At 40.3% G+C, this 14813-nt stretch overlaps 1 protein-coding gene across 2 annotated transcripts in view; it reads right to left on the reverse strand.

Moving 5' to 3' along the window:
- LOC134679927 (RNA-binding protein 24-B-like) overlaps positions 1-14813 on the reverse strand; it is a 34987-nt gene that overhangs the window by 1133 nt on the left and 19041 nt on the right. For both annotated transcript variants that reach the window (XM_063538874.1, XM_063538873.1), the window contains exons 3-4: positions 4190-4259; positions 189-427 (exon numbers count right to left, since the gene is read on the reverse strand). In XM_063538874.1, coding sequence (XP_063394944.1) covers positions 189-427; positions 4190-4259 — 309 coding nt within the window. The remainder of the gene's footprint in view (positions 1-188; positions 428-4189; positions 4260-14813) is intronic.

Below are 14813 nucleotides of genomic sequence, written 5' to 3' on the forward strand. Positions count from 1 at the left end.
AGAATTCGGATTTACGTGATACGCGGAATATCGGATCTTATTTGGCATCTTTATAGCGGAAATATAGGTAATACTGCCGGCTACTTTTATTGGGTACTATGCCATGGGAGGATTATATTTAATTGAGCTATAGACTAGGTAAGTCTTTACGTTTCTGTTATGTCGTTGAGCAAGCAAATAAATCTTACCAGCAGCTGTAGCGTACGGGTCGAATCCTGCGGCCGCGTATTGTTGCTGATACGCCGCGGCGCCCTGCGCGGCCGCAGCCTGGTACTCGTAGAGGTGGTTCGCGGCGGCCATGGCGGCTGCGTGCTGCAGCTGTGGCAGCTGCACCAGCCCGCCGGCGCCGGACGTCACCCCCGCGCCCACGCCGCTCATCGCGCTCATCGTGTACCCCGGCGTGCCGTACACATATCCCGGCGACAACCTGACCAACAACAACTATTGTTAACGCCAGTTTACAGGCATCAGACAACATGCGCTAAGGAATAAAATACCCTTTAATCGCCTAAGAAAATATTCACCAATAGGCAATAAGACCAATGTTTAAAAAAACTTATTTAATAAAATTCGTGTATTAGCTCTATGAAAAATTCTACCGTATAAATCACCTCCGCAGAAGAGCTTTTAACTTACGCAGAGGGTACTCGAATAAGCGTAGTAGGTGTACTTCGCTTACTTGAAAGAAATTTTGGTCTTTGGTCTAAATCTGATTACTACAAAACTATTTTATCATGACCAAAACCGACTTCTACACATTTAATTGTTTTTCGTTGGTATAATCCTTTTTAATTTTTGGCTTAATGCGTATTGATTCTGATTGTGTTGTGGTCGTTATGATTATTGTACGTCCTATGCGAATAAAGGATTAGTATTCCCCAGCGCGTGCTGCTAAATCACCCCAAGATAACCGTTCACAAGCAGTGTACTAAAACGTAGCGCGTGTGAAAGATCATCACATTTTAATAATTAATACTGTAAAACAGAACTGTCATCACACTCTAGTACCTAGCCCTGTTTGCAGCGTCGACATGGCACGAGCAATCTAGTTTTGTTAGGTTAGTAGACATCGATAAACGACTAGAATATAAAACTGTAAGTATGCAACGGATCGGAGCCAGTGGGATGTCGCCGTGGAGGAACCGCCGCCGTGCGTCATTGCCAGAAAAATATTCAAAAAACTATTTAAAATATAGAGCAAGCGGCAGCGTCCACTCCGCCTCGCCCGAAATATCCGCATCATTCGTCTTGACTAGTCTTATCGCGCGACGCTCCGGTGGAGACTCTCGGAATTAAGATTAAGATGCCGCACGTGTCAATTACGAAACGCGAAGGGGTTTTGGGTTCATTAGTGCAGATAATCTACCTCTAATAACTAATCTTAATGGCTACCTAAGGTGAAGGTAATAGTTGGAGAGGTTCCAGATTATATAAATAACACCAAAATGCGGCAAATCGGGTGATGTATTAGACACCTGTACATCATCAGGGACGGCATCGTTCTCTTGCCAGGAGTTAGATTGGTAAATTTATTCATACATTAGGAGGCGTGGAAGTAACGTAGAGTTCCCTTGATTCCTTGCGAAAGCGGTCAAGTGTGCATTGGAGTGGTTCTGCTGAGCGGCTCGCCGCGTCAGCATTTTGTAAGGGCTCTCAGGGAGCTACGCTTTTAACAGTCGATGTCGTTGGAACGCGATTTTACTTCCTTTTCTTTCTGCTAATAGCCGATAGAGAAGGCGATTGATCGTCGTTCGAGGTTGAGTCTTTGGGATTATGCGGTCGCAGAGAAGACGCACGGGGCGCATGCGTGGTGCCCGCCCGCCGACACGCTCCGCCCGCCCAACACGCCCACCTGTGATCTGCTACAGCTCTTTGCGAATACTACCTACTTGGTAGTATAAGATTTCTAGTATGTGCGGAGTGTTTTGTAAGTTTGACTTGCATAACACAAAGGGGGGCATGAAAGGTTGCTTTCTCATTAAATATCTATCGAGGTAATTGTTGTTATAAAAAGTGCTTAATTCATTGATTTTTCTTACAGTTTTCGCTATTGCTATATCGACTATGGCCTACTACATAAGTAAAACACTGATTTAAACTTTCACGATACTTTTATTTTAATTATACGCGATTAAGTCCCGTTTACTACATAAGTACATGTTGTAATATCCAAGTACCTATAGTAGCCAGTTGTTCTTAGAACTCGATTCCCAACGGATTGTCTAATTTGTAACAATTGCGCAGCTTTTCCTACAAGTCTATGAAAATGCAGAATTTTTTTACTCAATTGATAATATTGATATGTTTAACGCGCTGCCATTGGTACCTATGTATATGTATATAAGTACCTGTACCTAATCTAATCTAATCCTAAGCTAAGATGCTTATAGTTGGGTATTTCATAGTTAGGCGATATTGAACAATTAATACAAATAAACACTCAAAACACAGCATTTTACACTGGCGGAACATCACACAAGCCCAAAGTATCTAAACCACAAAATAACTTCAAACGATAAAGTCACAACCTAGCAGAATACACTAGATTCCTATAGTTTGGTTTAAAATTTATCACTTAAGTGATCTCTACAATTATATCGTAGGTATATAGATAATATCTACCCACCCGCTACTGTTGTTATCATCAGTCATTTTATAGGTATTGGTAATCATGACAAATACAGTTGATGGCATGTTAATGACTTTCATACAGAAGTTAAAGTTAACTTTGCTCTAGATATACATTGTAAGGTACATTTGTAAATAAGCAAGGACATATACGTTTGTCTTTGTAAGTGCCAAGGAAAAATAATAAAATGCCATTAATCAAATGACGCTTTCACTTGATTGTTTTTCCATTAAGAATAGTGTTTCTATGAATAATATATGTTGTGGTGATGTGGCGGCCGTGTTTGATAATGATAAGGCAGCAACGAACAACAAACGGATATAAGTCACGAGCACACTGAAGGTGTCGTGGATGCAACCCTGACTCGGTGGAGTGGACTTCCCAATAGGACAACACGGCAGCGGCGCGGGCGGCGCGCGCGCATGGCTATTATGCCCTTACCCACCGACCGCAGAATTAGGCGTTGCGCTCAAGCGAACCAGCATACGTTGTAACCCCCGATTACCTACACAAAGTTTACGGATCTCGGAGTCATGCTGGCACGTCTGAGCTGACGCTCGCCTGCGCTCGGTAAGCGACGCAAATATAGGGCCAGGTCGAGAGTGCGTTCACACCTACGCACACACAACGCGCCCTCGACCGACACTGCGAGCCGACGCCGCCCTCCCTATACAATCTTCGTAAGTGTATTAAACGAAATCCACCACCAACAAAAATCAAGTCCAATCAACAAAATCGTACACGAACACGGCATAAAACATAAAAAGTAAATAAATAGAAGTGTTGAGAACGATGCGTATAGGTGTCACTGCGGTGAGCGGCGCCCGCGGCGCTCGCAGCCGGCGCCGCCCATGCTCCGATATAGCATTGTAAAACGTAAACATTAAAAAACCCAATCGACTAAGTCACACCCAAAACGAAAAATCCACTCTCACGCTCACGCTTGCCATAGATACCTATGTGAAATGTTTGATAATTTTTAGTCTAGGTGTGGTCCATCGGCCGCCGCGCCGCTAGCCGTCCGGAGACGCCGCTCGCCTCATCTACCGAGACAAAAGTCAGCTCAACAATTATTTCTTCAATTAATACCACCTGCACACATACCTATACCCTCATTTCCGCAGTTGTCGTCATTATACCATATTTTAATATAATTCAGTAGTAGATTTCCTATAACAACCTACAGCTGACCTGGCGATATCTCGACTGTATACCGTTTCAAATTAGTTTAATAATAACTGAACTAAAACCAAACTAATGATAGATATGCTTACAAAATTCGCAGATAGGTTTGTTAACTCGTTTGTTAACCCCCATAGGGAAACCATTACATTAAGTAATAATACCTAAAGCCCTTGTATAATCGTAATTAGATAGATACCTGTCAGTTATTTTAAGCTTACGGTATCGGAAATTGTCCATTGGAGCACCGATATCTGATTTTTGTCTCGTGAGATGTTTAGAGCGGCATGCGGCGCCGCTAGTGCTGGCAAATATCAAAGTGTTGAACCATTGAACATCGATACAGATGATGAAGGCGGGAAGCAAGTCCGCACTTACCCGTACGGAGTGGGCAGCACTGTCTGGTAACCGGCGCGCACGCCAGCCGCCGCCGCCGCCAAACCGAACCCTGCAACAATCCAACCTATTAATAACATGATAAATTTACACTAAATAAATCTGGCTGACAGAAAAAAGGGGACACTAAATTCCGACAAACATTAGTCCTTCATCATTCTTGTTTTGAAACTTTTATATACTATCTTACTTAACGGAAGTGACTAGAGATTTCAAACTAAAATATATCACAAAGATATTGGAACACTTCCAAATGACACAAGAGTGAACTTAGCGCAGGCAACGTTAAAATGTTAATTTCTTTTTATTGCATTGTTAAGTCGCTCGAGGCGGCATCTATTTTGGTCGCTCGCCGCCCGCCCGGGCTCCGACGTCGTCGGCATCCAGGGACATGCTCGCGAGAAGAGAAGACGACAAACGTCTTCTATAAATGGCTTTCAATCGTTGGCACCGACGACCAATGAAGAGAATGCTCTGAAGGCATCTTACATTGATTGACAGCGTGATCCACCCAAAAAGACAAAGCAAAGATATATCTTAATGCTTCTGCTTTCGTTGCGCAATTCCAGGTATGCGCTAATTCCAAATAGATAGGTACATGTCGGTATTAATAAATACTAAGCACCGTCGAGCGCGGATTTGGCAAGTACTGCGGGAAGCAAATAACATGTCGCATTTCGGATATGCGCAATCATTATAACAGCGTTGGTAAATCGCTGATTAATGACTAACGGCCAAAAGAGCGTGACCTCTACCGGACTGTAAATATGGTGGCTATTGTATATGGTGAAATTTTCATCGGTGATTACTGCGGATCACATCCGGAATGGCCCGGATGGAGTCGCGGTTCGGCAATCGCGATAATGTCGCTGTAACCTTCCGTGAGGCTGTATCTTTCAATAACATCTGATGCTCAAACAACAACTCAATTAGGTTTTTGATAATCCATGAAATATATAGAAGATTAGGTAAAATTGTTTTGGTTAAATGTAAAACTAACCCTTACAATATTGAAGGTGGCATTAAGAATGAATGGATACTACCAATCGAATTGACAGAAAAACCACAAAGACACCCTCGGAAAGCGCTGGTCGCGTGCTAGACGGTAGATACGTACCTACTTACGTACATACCGTGGCATGGTCTCGTGATGGGCCGCAGCCATTCGATCGATGCCATGCCATTTGACGGCCGAGGTCGAACCACTGTCCACCATAAAGCTTATCTTGATTCATTATTTTTTCCCTTTATTACCATTGTCGTTCAGCCTACATGCAGTGCGTTGTAAGTCCTTTGTTAGCGGCGCGTGACCCAGTTAAATTTCGTCGTAATCGAATGTTGGTTTCCATATTCGGTTTAAAAGCTGAATGTCAATCATCGATACTGATTAGGTTTTATTCAAAAATGTTTAACAAAATATGGACTAGCTAATAGGTACACGAAAGTACGGAGTCAATATTAGTCATACCTGCGTCATAAAATGTGTACATACTGAGAGTAATGACGTGTAATTTGGAACATGCGACTCATGGATCCCGTAGGTGTAGCAAACAACAGTTTATATTTAATGTTCTTCGCCTGTTTCAGGACGTCTACGTTCTTCGTGAGGGTCGACGAACTGCGAAGCCGACACTAAGAGCTTAAAGTCGCTTGTAAGGATTCTACGGAAATACGATTTTAGACGCAGGCGGATCGAGTGGGGCGGCGATACGAATATCAGTCATCAGCTATCCATGTATCCATATAAGTACGCATTCGTATATAGTATACCTACTAAGTCCTACTTCTCTATATTGTAACTATAGTAACGTTTGCCAAAATCGTGCAAATATTAAAATCAATCGTCGACATGTCAGAAACAACAATAATTTGTTACCTATGAACCGAAGCGAATAGGGCAATACAGTCATTAATATTGGTTTACGACTTTCAGGAAATGCGTTAAGCTAAAATCGTAATAAAGCCGAGGTAGACGTAGAAAACAACCCGTTAAAATTGTTGTACAATATTGCTTTCAAATACATTGTACATGATTGCGATGTCGCGCAAGTTTACCGGCACGAGAATAGAACTAGACAAGCCGTGGCCCGGTTTCGTTTGACCAAACTGCACGTTCCGAGTGACCGTGTCACTTTTCATGTCTGCTACGTAAATCATAAAACATTTTGTCCCGATTAGGCTTGTCTCCTCTGGAACTTGACATACACATCCCAAGGAACTTATAGATGATCTGAGGCCACACTTATTTTGGTTTGTGTTTGGTTAGCGTTCAAACTAGCAGCTCTAGGCTTCCCGTGTCTTTGATCCACTAAGATGTCGTCTTTAACGCAAGCAGCCATCAATCCACACTGGAATAATTATCGCCGACCAGCCTCCGTTTACAGGCTCATTAATCGCGCCACGTTTCTGAGATTCGATTATTTTCAGAAAACGACGCGTTGAACTCTATCGAACTCCTAAATTAAAACATCGATTTCGCAGTGTTTAAGCAAATTATTGTTTTCAATATCCCCAGTCCAGGTCAAAAGACTCACTTTGAAGTTCGATACAAGCATGTCTTTGTAGGCTGTACAAAAGGTACAGTAATCGAAGCCGGAGCTCTGGCGAGGTGCCAGCTCTGGTGTCGCTGCGGAGGCCGCGACGAGCGACGTTCCCAAAACTGCGTATATTTAGACAAAATAAAGAGCGAGCCGAAGACAAAACGAGACGCAACTCTGTTTTATAAATAACCGCGTCGTTCGCCGGACGCCAGCCTCGCTCGGCCAACCTCTGCTCGCCAGCTGTTGTACATAAATAATAATTAAGACACGAAGAAAGCTACGTTTTCAACTTAAAGATCTCTTATCTTTTAGGTGATGGGCTGATGAGTTAAACTGGTTTTTGAAAAACTGAAAGAAATAGCTCACAAACAGAGCTTAGAAATTACGGGCGTTTCACCCAGAAATAGGATAGTCAGGCACTAACAGTACGTACCTCCACGTTTTAAATTGGCACATATGAAGTAGGTACTTACTAAAGAAAGTACAGAATATTATAGAACGTTACAAGGTACACTTACCAAGTGTATCAATATCGCAATTTAGGCAAGTGTGGTGATAGGTAACGTCAGCTAGCGAGTAATCTACGAAGGATTATCGCTGGAGCAGGGCTTCGCGCGGAAGTCGCCTGCCGGATCGCGTTACAAAAGACAAAGGGAGCGGAACCTCTACGCTGTCGCTGTCTTATTACTATGTTTTATTAGTAGGTACTTTTCTAGGACCCTTTTACGGTTATTATGATTAATAAATATGTATTGAAATAAATGCGATTCTGCTGCTTCTCTAAATAAGCGTTAAGAAAACAAAGGCTATCAATTCAAATTCTTGGATTCTAAAAAATCTGGCAAAACCCAATCTCATTATTAGCAATTCCAGCAAAGACCTTAAACAAAAGCTAACTTCCGAGTGTGTGCAACAATAACTGAGCTCAACTATTTAATTTTCGTATTGAAGATGGTTTTTCACAAAATTAATGCAAGAGTAAACACATATATTCAAGAGATATAATTGTGTCAACAAACTGCATTACCAGATACTTGGGACGTATGCCATATGTCAGTTGACACGGAAGGTATTCAAGAGAAAATTTATTAACGCGAAATGCCTGTTTTACGTCAAGGAAAATTTTAACGTTGAATGAATGTTTCACGTTGAATGAAAATTTAATTACAATTTTCAAGTAGGAATTATTAATATTAGCGAATAAATTCGCGCTCTAGAAATTGAAGTGGCCAGGTATGACAGTATGACTAATTGAAAGTAGGTATCTCACTTCCTGTTGGCAATGATCTGATGCATTCCGTAAATATAGGCCAGTGTTGGTATATAAAGGACATTTTCAAGCAATTTTCATTGACATCTTTATACATACTTCATTTCTCATTAGCTAGAATAGCTAGCGAAGAATATGTGTAAATGTAGGTACTGTTTTAGAGTTGCGGAAATGTAAATATGTAGTTTTATGCGTGATAAAATTTATGGTATTCACGATTCTAATGTAATAGAAATGATTTTACGGTTGGGATCACAGCCAAGCTGCCACGCGGTGTAGTAGGTAATTACACGTTTCCGCCGTGCACAATAACATACAGATATGATATATAATGAAGCAGCAATGCAGCTCTACTGCGGACTGGTGACAACGCTGGCGCGTCTTTAAATAGTATACCTATATGTATGTAGGTATATGTATATACCATATGTTCATGACGAAAATATGGGACTATAATACACAAAAAAAAATAACAGAAATAAAGCCATGGAATTTGTATAATAGGCTACTTTCCTACTAGTCAAATCAGCTTCTTTTTTAGAACTGTCAAAACAATTTGCTAATATGGAATTTATATGAAAACGAATGTAGTGACGTCACGGTAAACTCACCTACTTTTTTATATTTCAATCTGATTTATTAAATACAAAGTGTGTTTTAAACTAGCTGCTATCTATGCTTTTCTAATAATTATCTGGTGCTTTATTTCGTGCACGGTTTGAAATTTTTTTTTAGTAGGTACAGGAAACATCCCTATTCTAGTTAATCTGTATGATCCGCTCCCTAGGTAGGTACTTGCAACAATAAAGTATCTAATAGTAATAGTACCTACTCTAAAAATAGAATAAATGAAAACTCTGACACACTCTTGTACTCAATTTAATCCATACTTCCATAGGTACTGCAAACTCATAGAAATGTGATTTGAGAAATTAGAGTAGTTAGGATTGACGGAATGTCGATAACTGGCAGAATCACGCGGTAGCTGCAGAGCGACAATTACCTATGGCTTCGCTTCATACAATTACAAGTTTGCGCAGTATCGACCGCGCGCTCATTAGCGGATTAATACGTTATATAATACTATCGGAAGCCTGTAAAAAGTCATCACTTAAGCGGTAAACTAACATCCAATTGTATACAAATCGTGTCTGCCGTGTGCAAAAAAAAACACGTGATCTAACTGCTGAAAATTATTGTAGAATGAACATAATGAATTATCTCCATATAGTTATCACTGCTTTAGTAACAAATTACATAAATAACGTAAAAACAAATCAATGTATATATACGGGGTACCTAATCACTGGGTAATAGGGAATACTCAAGTAACCTACCACCTAAATATACCTATATATATACATAATACGGTAATGCCTGAGGAGTGATTTAACTCCAGATTTAAATCCATTCCCATCTCTATACTACATCAGCAATTAAGAAAATCGGATCGTAAAAAAGAGCATTTATAAAGCTAAAGATTAACTTCACATGCGTGTTTCCAAGTTCTATAAATGCAAGTAACTAGCTAAGTAAAAATAATAAAAATAATGATTGGTCGTTCCCCAATGCGCAGTGAACGAAACGACCGTTTGGATATCGATCGCGGCGCGTGCGGTGCTACCCATCAGTGCAGCCTAAATCCCACACCCAAAACAATACATTACTCCCAGTTCACCAAGGGTTCCGCAGTACCTATCGCCAAAATCATTGTATGTTGACAGTGTCGTAAAACAAATAAAAAGAACGGCATTATTTTATAAAGAATGCTACCCAGCCAGGGTTCTTTTTAAATGTAGCGGCACGCAAAACTATTGCTATAAATCTGAAATAACTACATAAGTAAGCCTAAATATTCCTGGTAAAATCCAATGAAAAGCACACTCAGAGATCATTCCTAATTTTCATTAGTTTCATTTCTTCAAACAAAAACGTCACTTTTGACACTTGTTTGACACTGACATATCTATTCCATATCGTTTCAATATCTAGTATTTGACGTATCTCATTGTTCGAATATGGCTGTTAGTAACACACACGGGTACTAGGTCAACATTACAGAACCCTAAACAATAGTGCGGGGATAGTCCTGCACGACGTCCTCGGACGGGGGGCGGCGCATGCATAAGTAATGCACCGGCGAAGGGCAGGCACGCGAGCGCCAACAGGGACAAGCCCCCGGCACAAAGGGCTTAAGCTTAAACTCTTCATTAGTCAATGATGACTGGATGCGTGCCTCTCGAAAATTCGCGCCTCGATGCCCAAGCAGAGCGACGGTTTCAGTGAGTATGCCAAACGTAAATATGTAGTAATTTTTTTTTGTAAAGAATTGGTCATGTTTAGACCTATTTGAAGTACTTACTACCTACTTAAGCAGAGTTAAACTTCCATTGCCTATAACGCGCCCGGTTTGAGCTTGGTCAAGGAATAAAGAGATGCTGTGCCGGGCTGCCGGCAATTTTTTCCGATGTATGTACATATATTAACTGTTTTTGTTATGATTTTTTATTTTTTTTAGGGTTCCGTTCCTCAAAAGGAAAAAACGGGACCCTTATAGGATCACTCGTGCGTCTGTCTGTCTGTCCGTCTATCACAGCCTATTTTCTCAGAGACTACTAGACCAATTAAGTTGAAATTTGGTACACATATGTAGGTAAATTAGTGCCTCAAAGATGGACATGTTATTTTTTATAATTTTAAAATACATAGGTTCGAGGTTATTAAAGAAAATTACCAAAAAATTACCGTTCTCCCCTTTTATCTCCGTAACTATTGGGACTAAAATTTTACGTTATTTACCTTTACTAAGTTATTTACCTATAGATGACAGAAAAATCTTTTAGAAATGTGCAATCAAGCGTGAGTCTGACTTATGTACGGAACCCTAGAAAGGCGAGTTCAACTCGCACTTGGCCGGTTTTTTATTTCAAAACATAATGTTGTTACTATATGTAGTCTAAATAAAATTCATAATAAAATTATTTGATACTTGATATTTATTGAAATCAAATTTTACAGCATTACAGCTAACACCAATGCACTGTAAAATTAAGTACCTCAGTAATAATAAAGCGATTAATAAGCTACCTATTACATGTTTGATTCGCAAAAACGTAATTTTTTTTTTAAAAATTTATGACTTTCGTCGGCAACTAATATAGCTTATAATATAGCTTTTAAAGTCTAAAATTATAGTGGCGGCTCAAAATGACAACAATTTCGACAAGGCGTAGTTCTGGGCAGGTGTGAATCGATTACCGCGGCGCTCGCTCCACTATATAATTCATACCGTCACCTCGTCTGTTTGGACAAGTGCCCTGCCGGCCTTCATCAACACCATACAATAAAACTTTAACAATGTTTTCATAATCGACGCTGCTGAAATCGCCAGCAGGGCACCGCGTAGGCATCGTATGCAACCGCTAGCATGTTTAGACGATGGTAATACAGTAAAAATTGTTTACAACATAAAAATATGGTAAATAGTTTTATGATAACGATCTTGTAGTTTTATTCTTTCAGTGTTCATGTAGGTAAGTAAATATGGAGCAGCTAGTCAAACAACGGCCGTACATCGACAATCGAATTCAATGTCGGTTGAACTACAGGCGCTGCGTAATGGTGACACGCCTGACGCCGATAACTAGCTATATACTTATTAATAGTTTTTATATGCTATCTATCGCATAGGTTGGGTAGGAATGGATGTCAATACGTATGGTACGAATTCTAAAACGTTTGCAATAAATACAACTCTCCTTTAAATCACAAACCCCAACTACTTAATGATTATGATTGATGACTAGCTGATAACATAGGTACTCGTAATATTGTCTTCGATTACCGCGATAGTTACTCGTAAAATATATAACAATTTTAACGGATTATGTTCATTATACACGATATATTCCGTTAAAATAGTTTTTTTCATACCAATGTCTTAAATGTACGTTTTTATTACATATATGTAAAATGTATAAATTATGTCAGTTGCTGATAGCTAAAAATACATATTTGATTAATTATTTCCCAACTACACGAATAGTTTACAGCTAACAACTGCATCAGTCTGTTTCGATAGAGCGGCCGCGATCCGTTGATGCCCCGCTTAACCAGATTAACGCTTATTTATTTTGGCGCGAACACTATGCGCGAGCGGCGAAGACAGACAAGACTTTACTCCTCCATTAATGCTGCTAACAGTAACAAATCGTTTCCCCCAAAAAACCCACGGAATAGAGCGTAGATAGTCCGATAGCAACTCAAAAAGCAATAGTCAATCAATATTCCCTTCAACGGAATCGTTATTCGTTTTTTAAACACCATTCAGAGACTTTGTCCCATTGTGCGATATTCAAATCAAGATTTTACAAAAACCCAATTTTGAAACTCTGATAATCTTATCCTTGTTTATCAAAACTAACAAATGGCTCCGCTTACCAAGCGTGCACATTTGTATGCACCTAATTTACATTAAAAAACGTGCTCTTATTTTTGTTGGAGACAAAAAATCGCAGGTACAGAGGACATTGAAGGGGAGCCGGGTGCGCATGCGTTCATTCGTTCAAGAGAAACCCCTCTAAAATAACGGTAACTACCCCGAGGCTGCGTCGGATGAAACGGCTACGCTAAAACCGGACTCGTTTTAACGGACTCCGTTCCCACTGTGCCCCTACTGATCATGTGACAGCACAAAACCTAGGTACAAGAATCGAGTTTCGAGGACCTGAATTTGAAATAAGGCTAATTGTGTTGAGTTATTCTCACGGTGGGAAGGCAAAACTGATAAAAGAAGCGGTTGTAACATGACCTCAGCGTCCGTTGAAATCTTGCAAACATGTCGTTTTGTTAGTTTTTGATTCGCACCCCTAGCTCTGTGGATACTATGTATATTAACAGAGAGGAAACGACTTAAGCCAGTAAACCGTTCTTCCCAGCGCAGTTCTACATTTCGGAAGGGTTCTGTAAACAAACTAATACTTACAGCTAGTAAGTCTCAGCCATGCAGTCACCGTAGACTAAACAGGGTATTTGGGCGGCAGATCTAATGCGTTTATGCGTTTATCCAGTTCTGACATTATGTCGGTATTGTTCTCGAAACTGTTTGACTTATAACGCTTTGAAGATAGCTACTTGTGCTACTATAAAACGTTTTCTTATGTGTACGTTATGGCCATCTCTCAGATAGATTGTGATTAAATAAATTCATAGACAAATATCAAATACGAAACAAAGTTACTATAAATCTGCATTGAATAATGCTTAAATAAACACAGTACACACAACAAACAATAGCTATTTCAGCAAACGCATTTCTAAAATTGTGCACGCTCCAATTGGTCTATCTGGGATCTTTAACTAATAAATTCACATGGAACTTATTGTGATAACTGCCAAACGATTCCCTATCACCGGAACATAAGCCCGATCGATAAGGTTCACGGATGACCCCACCGTAACTAGGGCCGCGTCACATACGATTTCGTTAGGGCTGCCGATGCGTGGACAATGTAGGAAAGCTTGCGCCGGAGCATATGGCGGGGCCGGTAGACCACGGCCAGGTGGCCCGGTGTCACGCGCGCCTGCGCCCATTGTATACACTGTTACCTAAAAAGCCGTATGTAATTAAAAATGCCGTAAAGATACGACCTTTTAGCTTAGTACTGGGCTCCGAGCGGCTTTCAATGTGTGCACTACCCGACACGTCGTGGAACAATACCGCGACCTCCACAATAAACATGCATATGACGAGGATCTATTCAGTCGTTCTGAGACACTTTGGTAAAACTGTAAACAGTCCCTGGCGGTTTTTTATTCTCTTTTAATCTTCATACCTACGTTTAATCTAGTAACTCATATCATATCATAACATACATACCTACTCCTATTATCAAATGGTGATTGATTTGATATTTCTGAGAAAAAACTTTCTCTGCCTCATTTATAATTTATTGTAAGCAATGATTGAAATTACATATGTAGAAAACATATACATACCTACTACAAATTCGAAGGATAGTACGAGTAGTTATGTATAACGGCCCGATTCTAACTTTAAGATACGTCAACTAATAGATCAAGAAACGATATGGATTAGATATGTCAGTGTCAAATGTGACGTTTCTTCAAACAAATACGTCACTTTTGAAAGTTCGAATCCGGCAGTCAGTCACAAGTCCCAACTGCGATCTCTACTTAACTCTATACCAATTTTAATAACTTACGCAATCTTTCATCGCTTCATGGTCCATTCTGGACGCCTCATTTCTCGTGTAGCCATGCCACAACCGTTACTTAAATACGACCTTCTGCCCCTTTAATTAAGATCAAATCCGCAAATCACGACACGTACCGTAACTGCGTAATTCTATACGACGCCAAATTAAAGAGGAGCCAACTTAGCATGGCATTGTCAGTCGTCAATTTAATCCAATGCCTGGGTATGTATACGGAAGTGTATTATGACCTGTCATTCTACTCATTCTAGTTACCTCACACTCCAGATCACTTGCTTACTAGATTGCTCATTTATGACGACTCGCGGTTACCACACATTGGTGCTTGCTCCCGACTCACTAGGTAGGTAAATAAGTTCTTAATTATACCTAATATGAGAGCGCAATGGCAAAATTACAGTTGCATTCGTAGGTAATCATAATCATAATCATAATCATGGCGGCAAGATGCATTTGTGGGGAGCGGCTGGCGGTATGGTATTAAAAGTGATGCGCCTACGAGTATGTGTGATGACAGCAACATAGCCGTAAGTCACGTAAATGACGCTGTATAACACGGA

The sequence above is a fragment of the Cydia fagiglandana genome, chromosome 3 (assembly GCF_963556715.1).
Source record: "Cydia fagiglandana chromosome 3, ilCydFagi1.1, whole genome shotgun sequence".
NCBI lineage: Eukaryota > Metazoa > Arthropoda > Insecta > Lepidoptera > Tortricidae > Cydia > Cydia fagiglandana.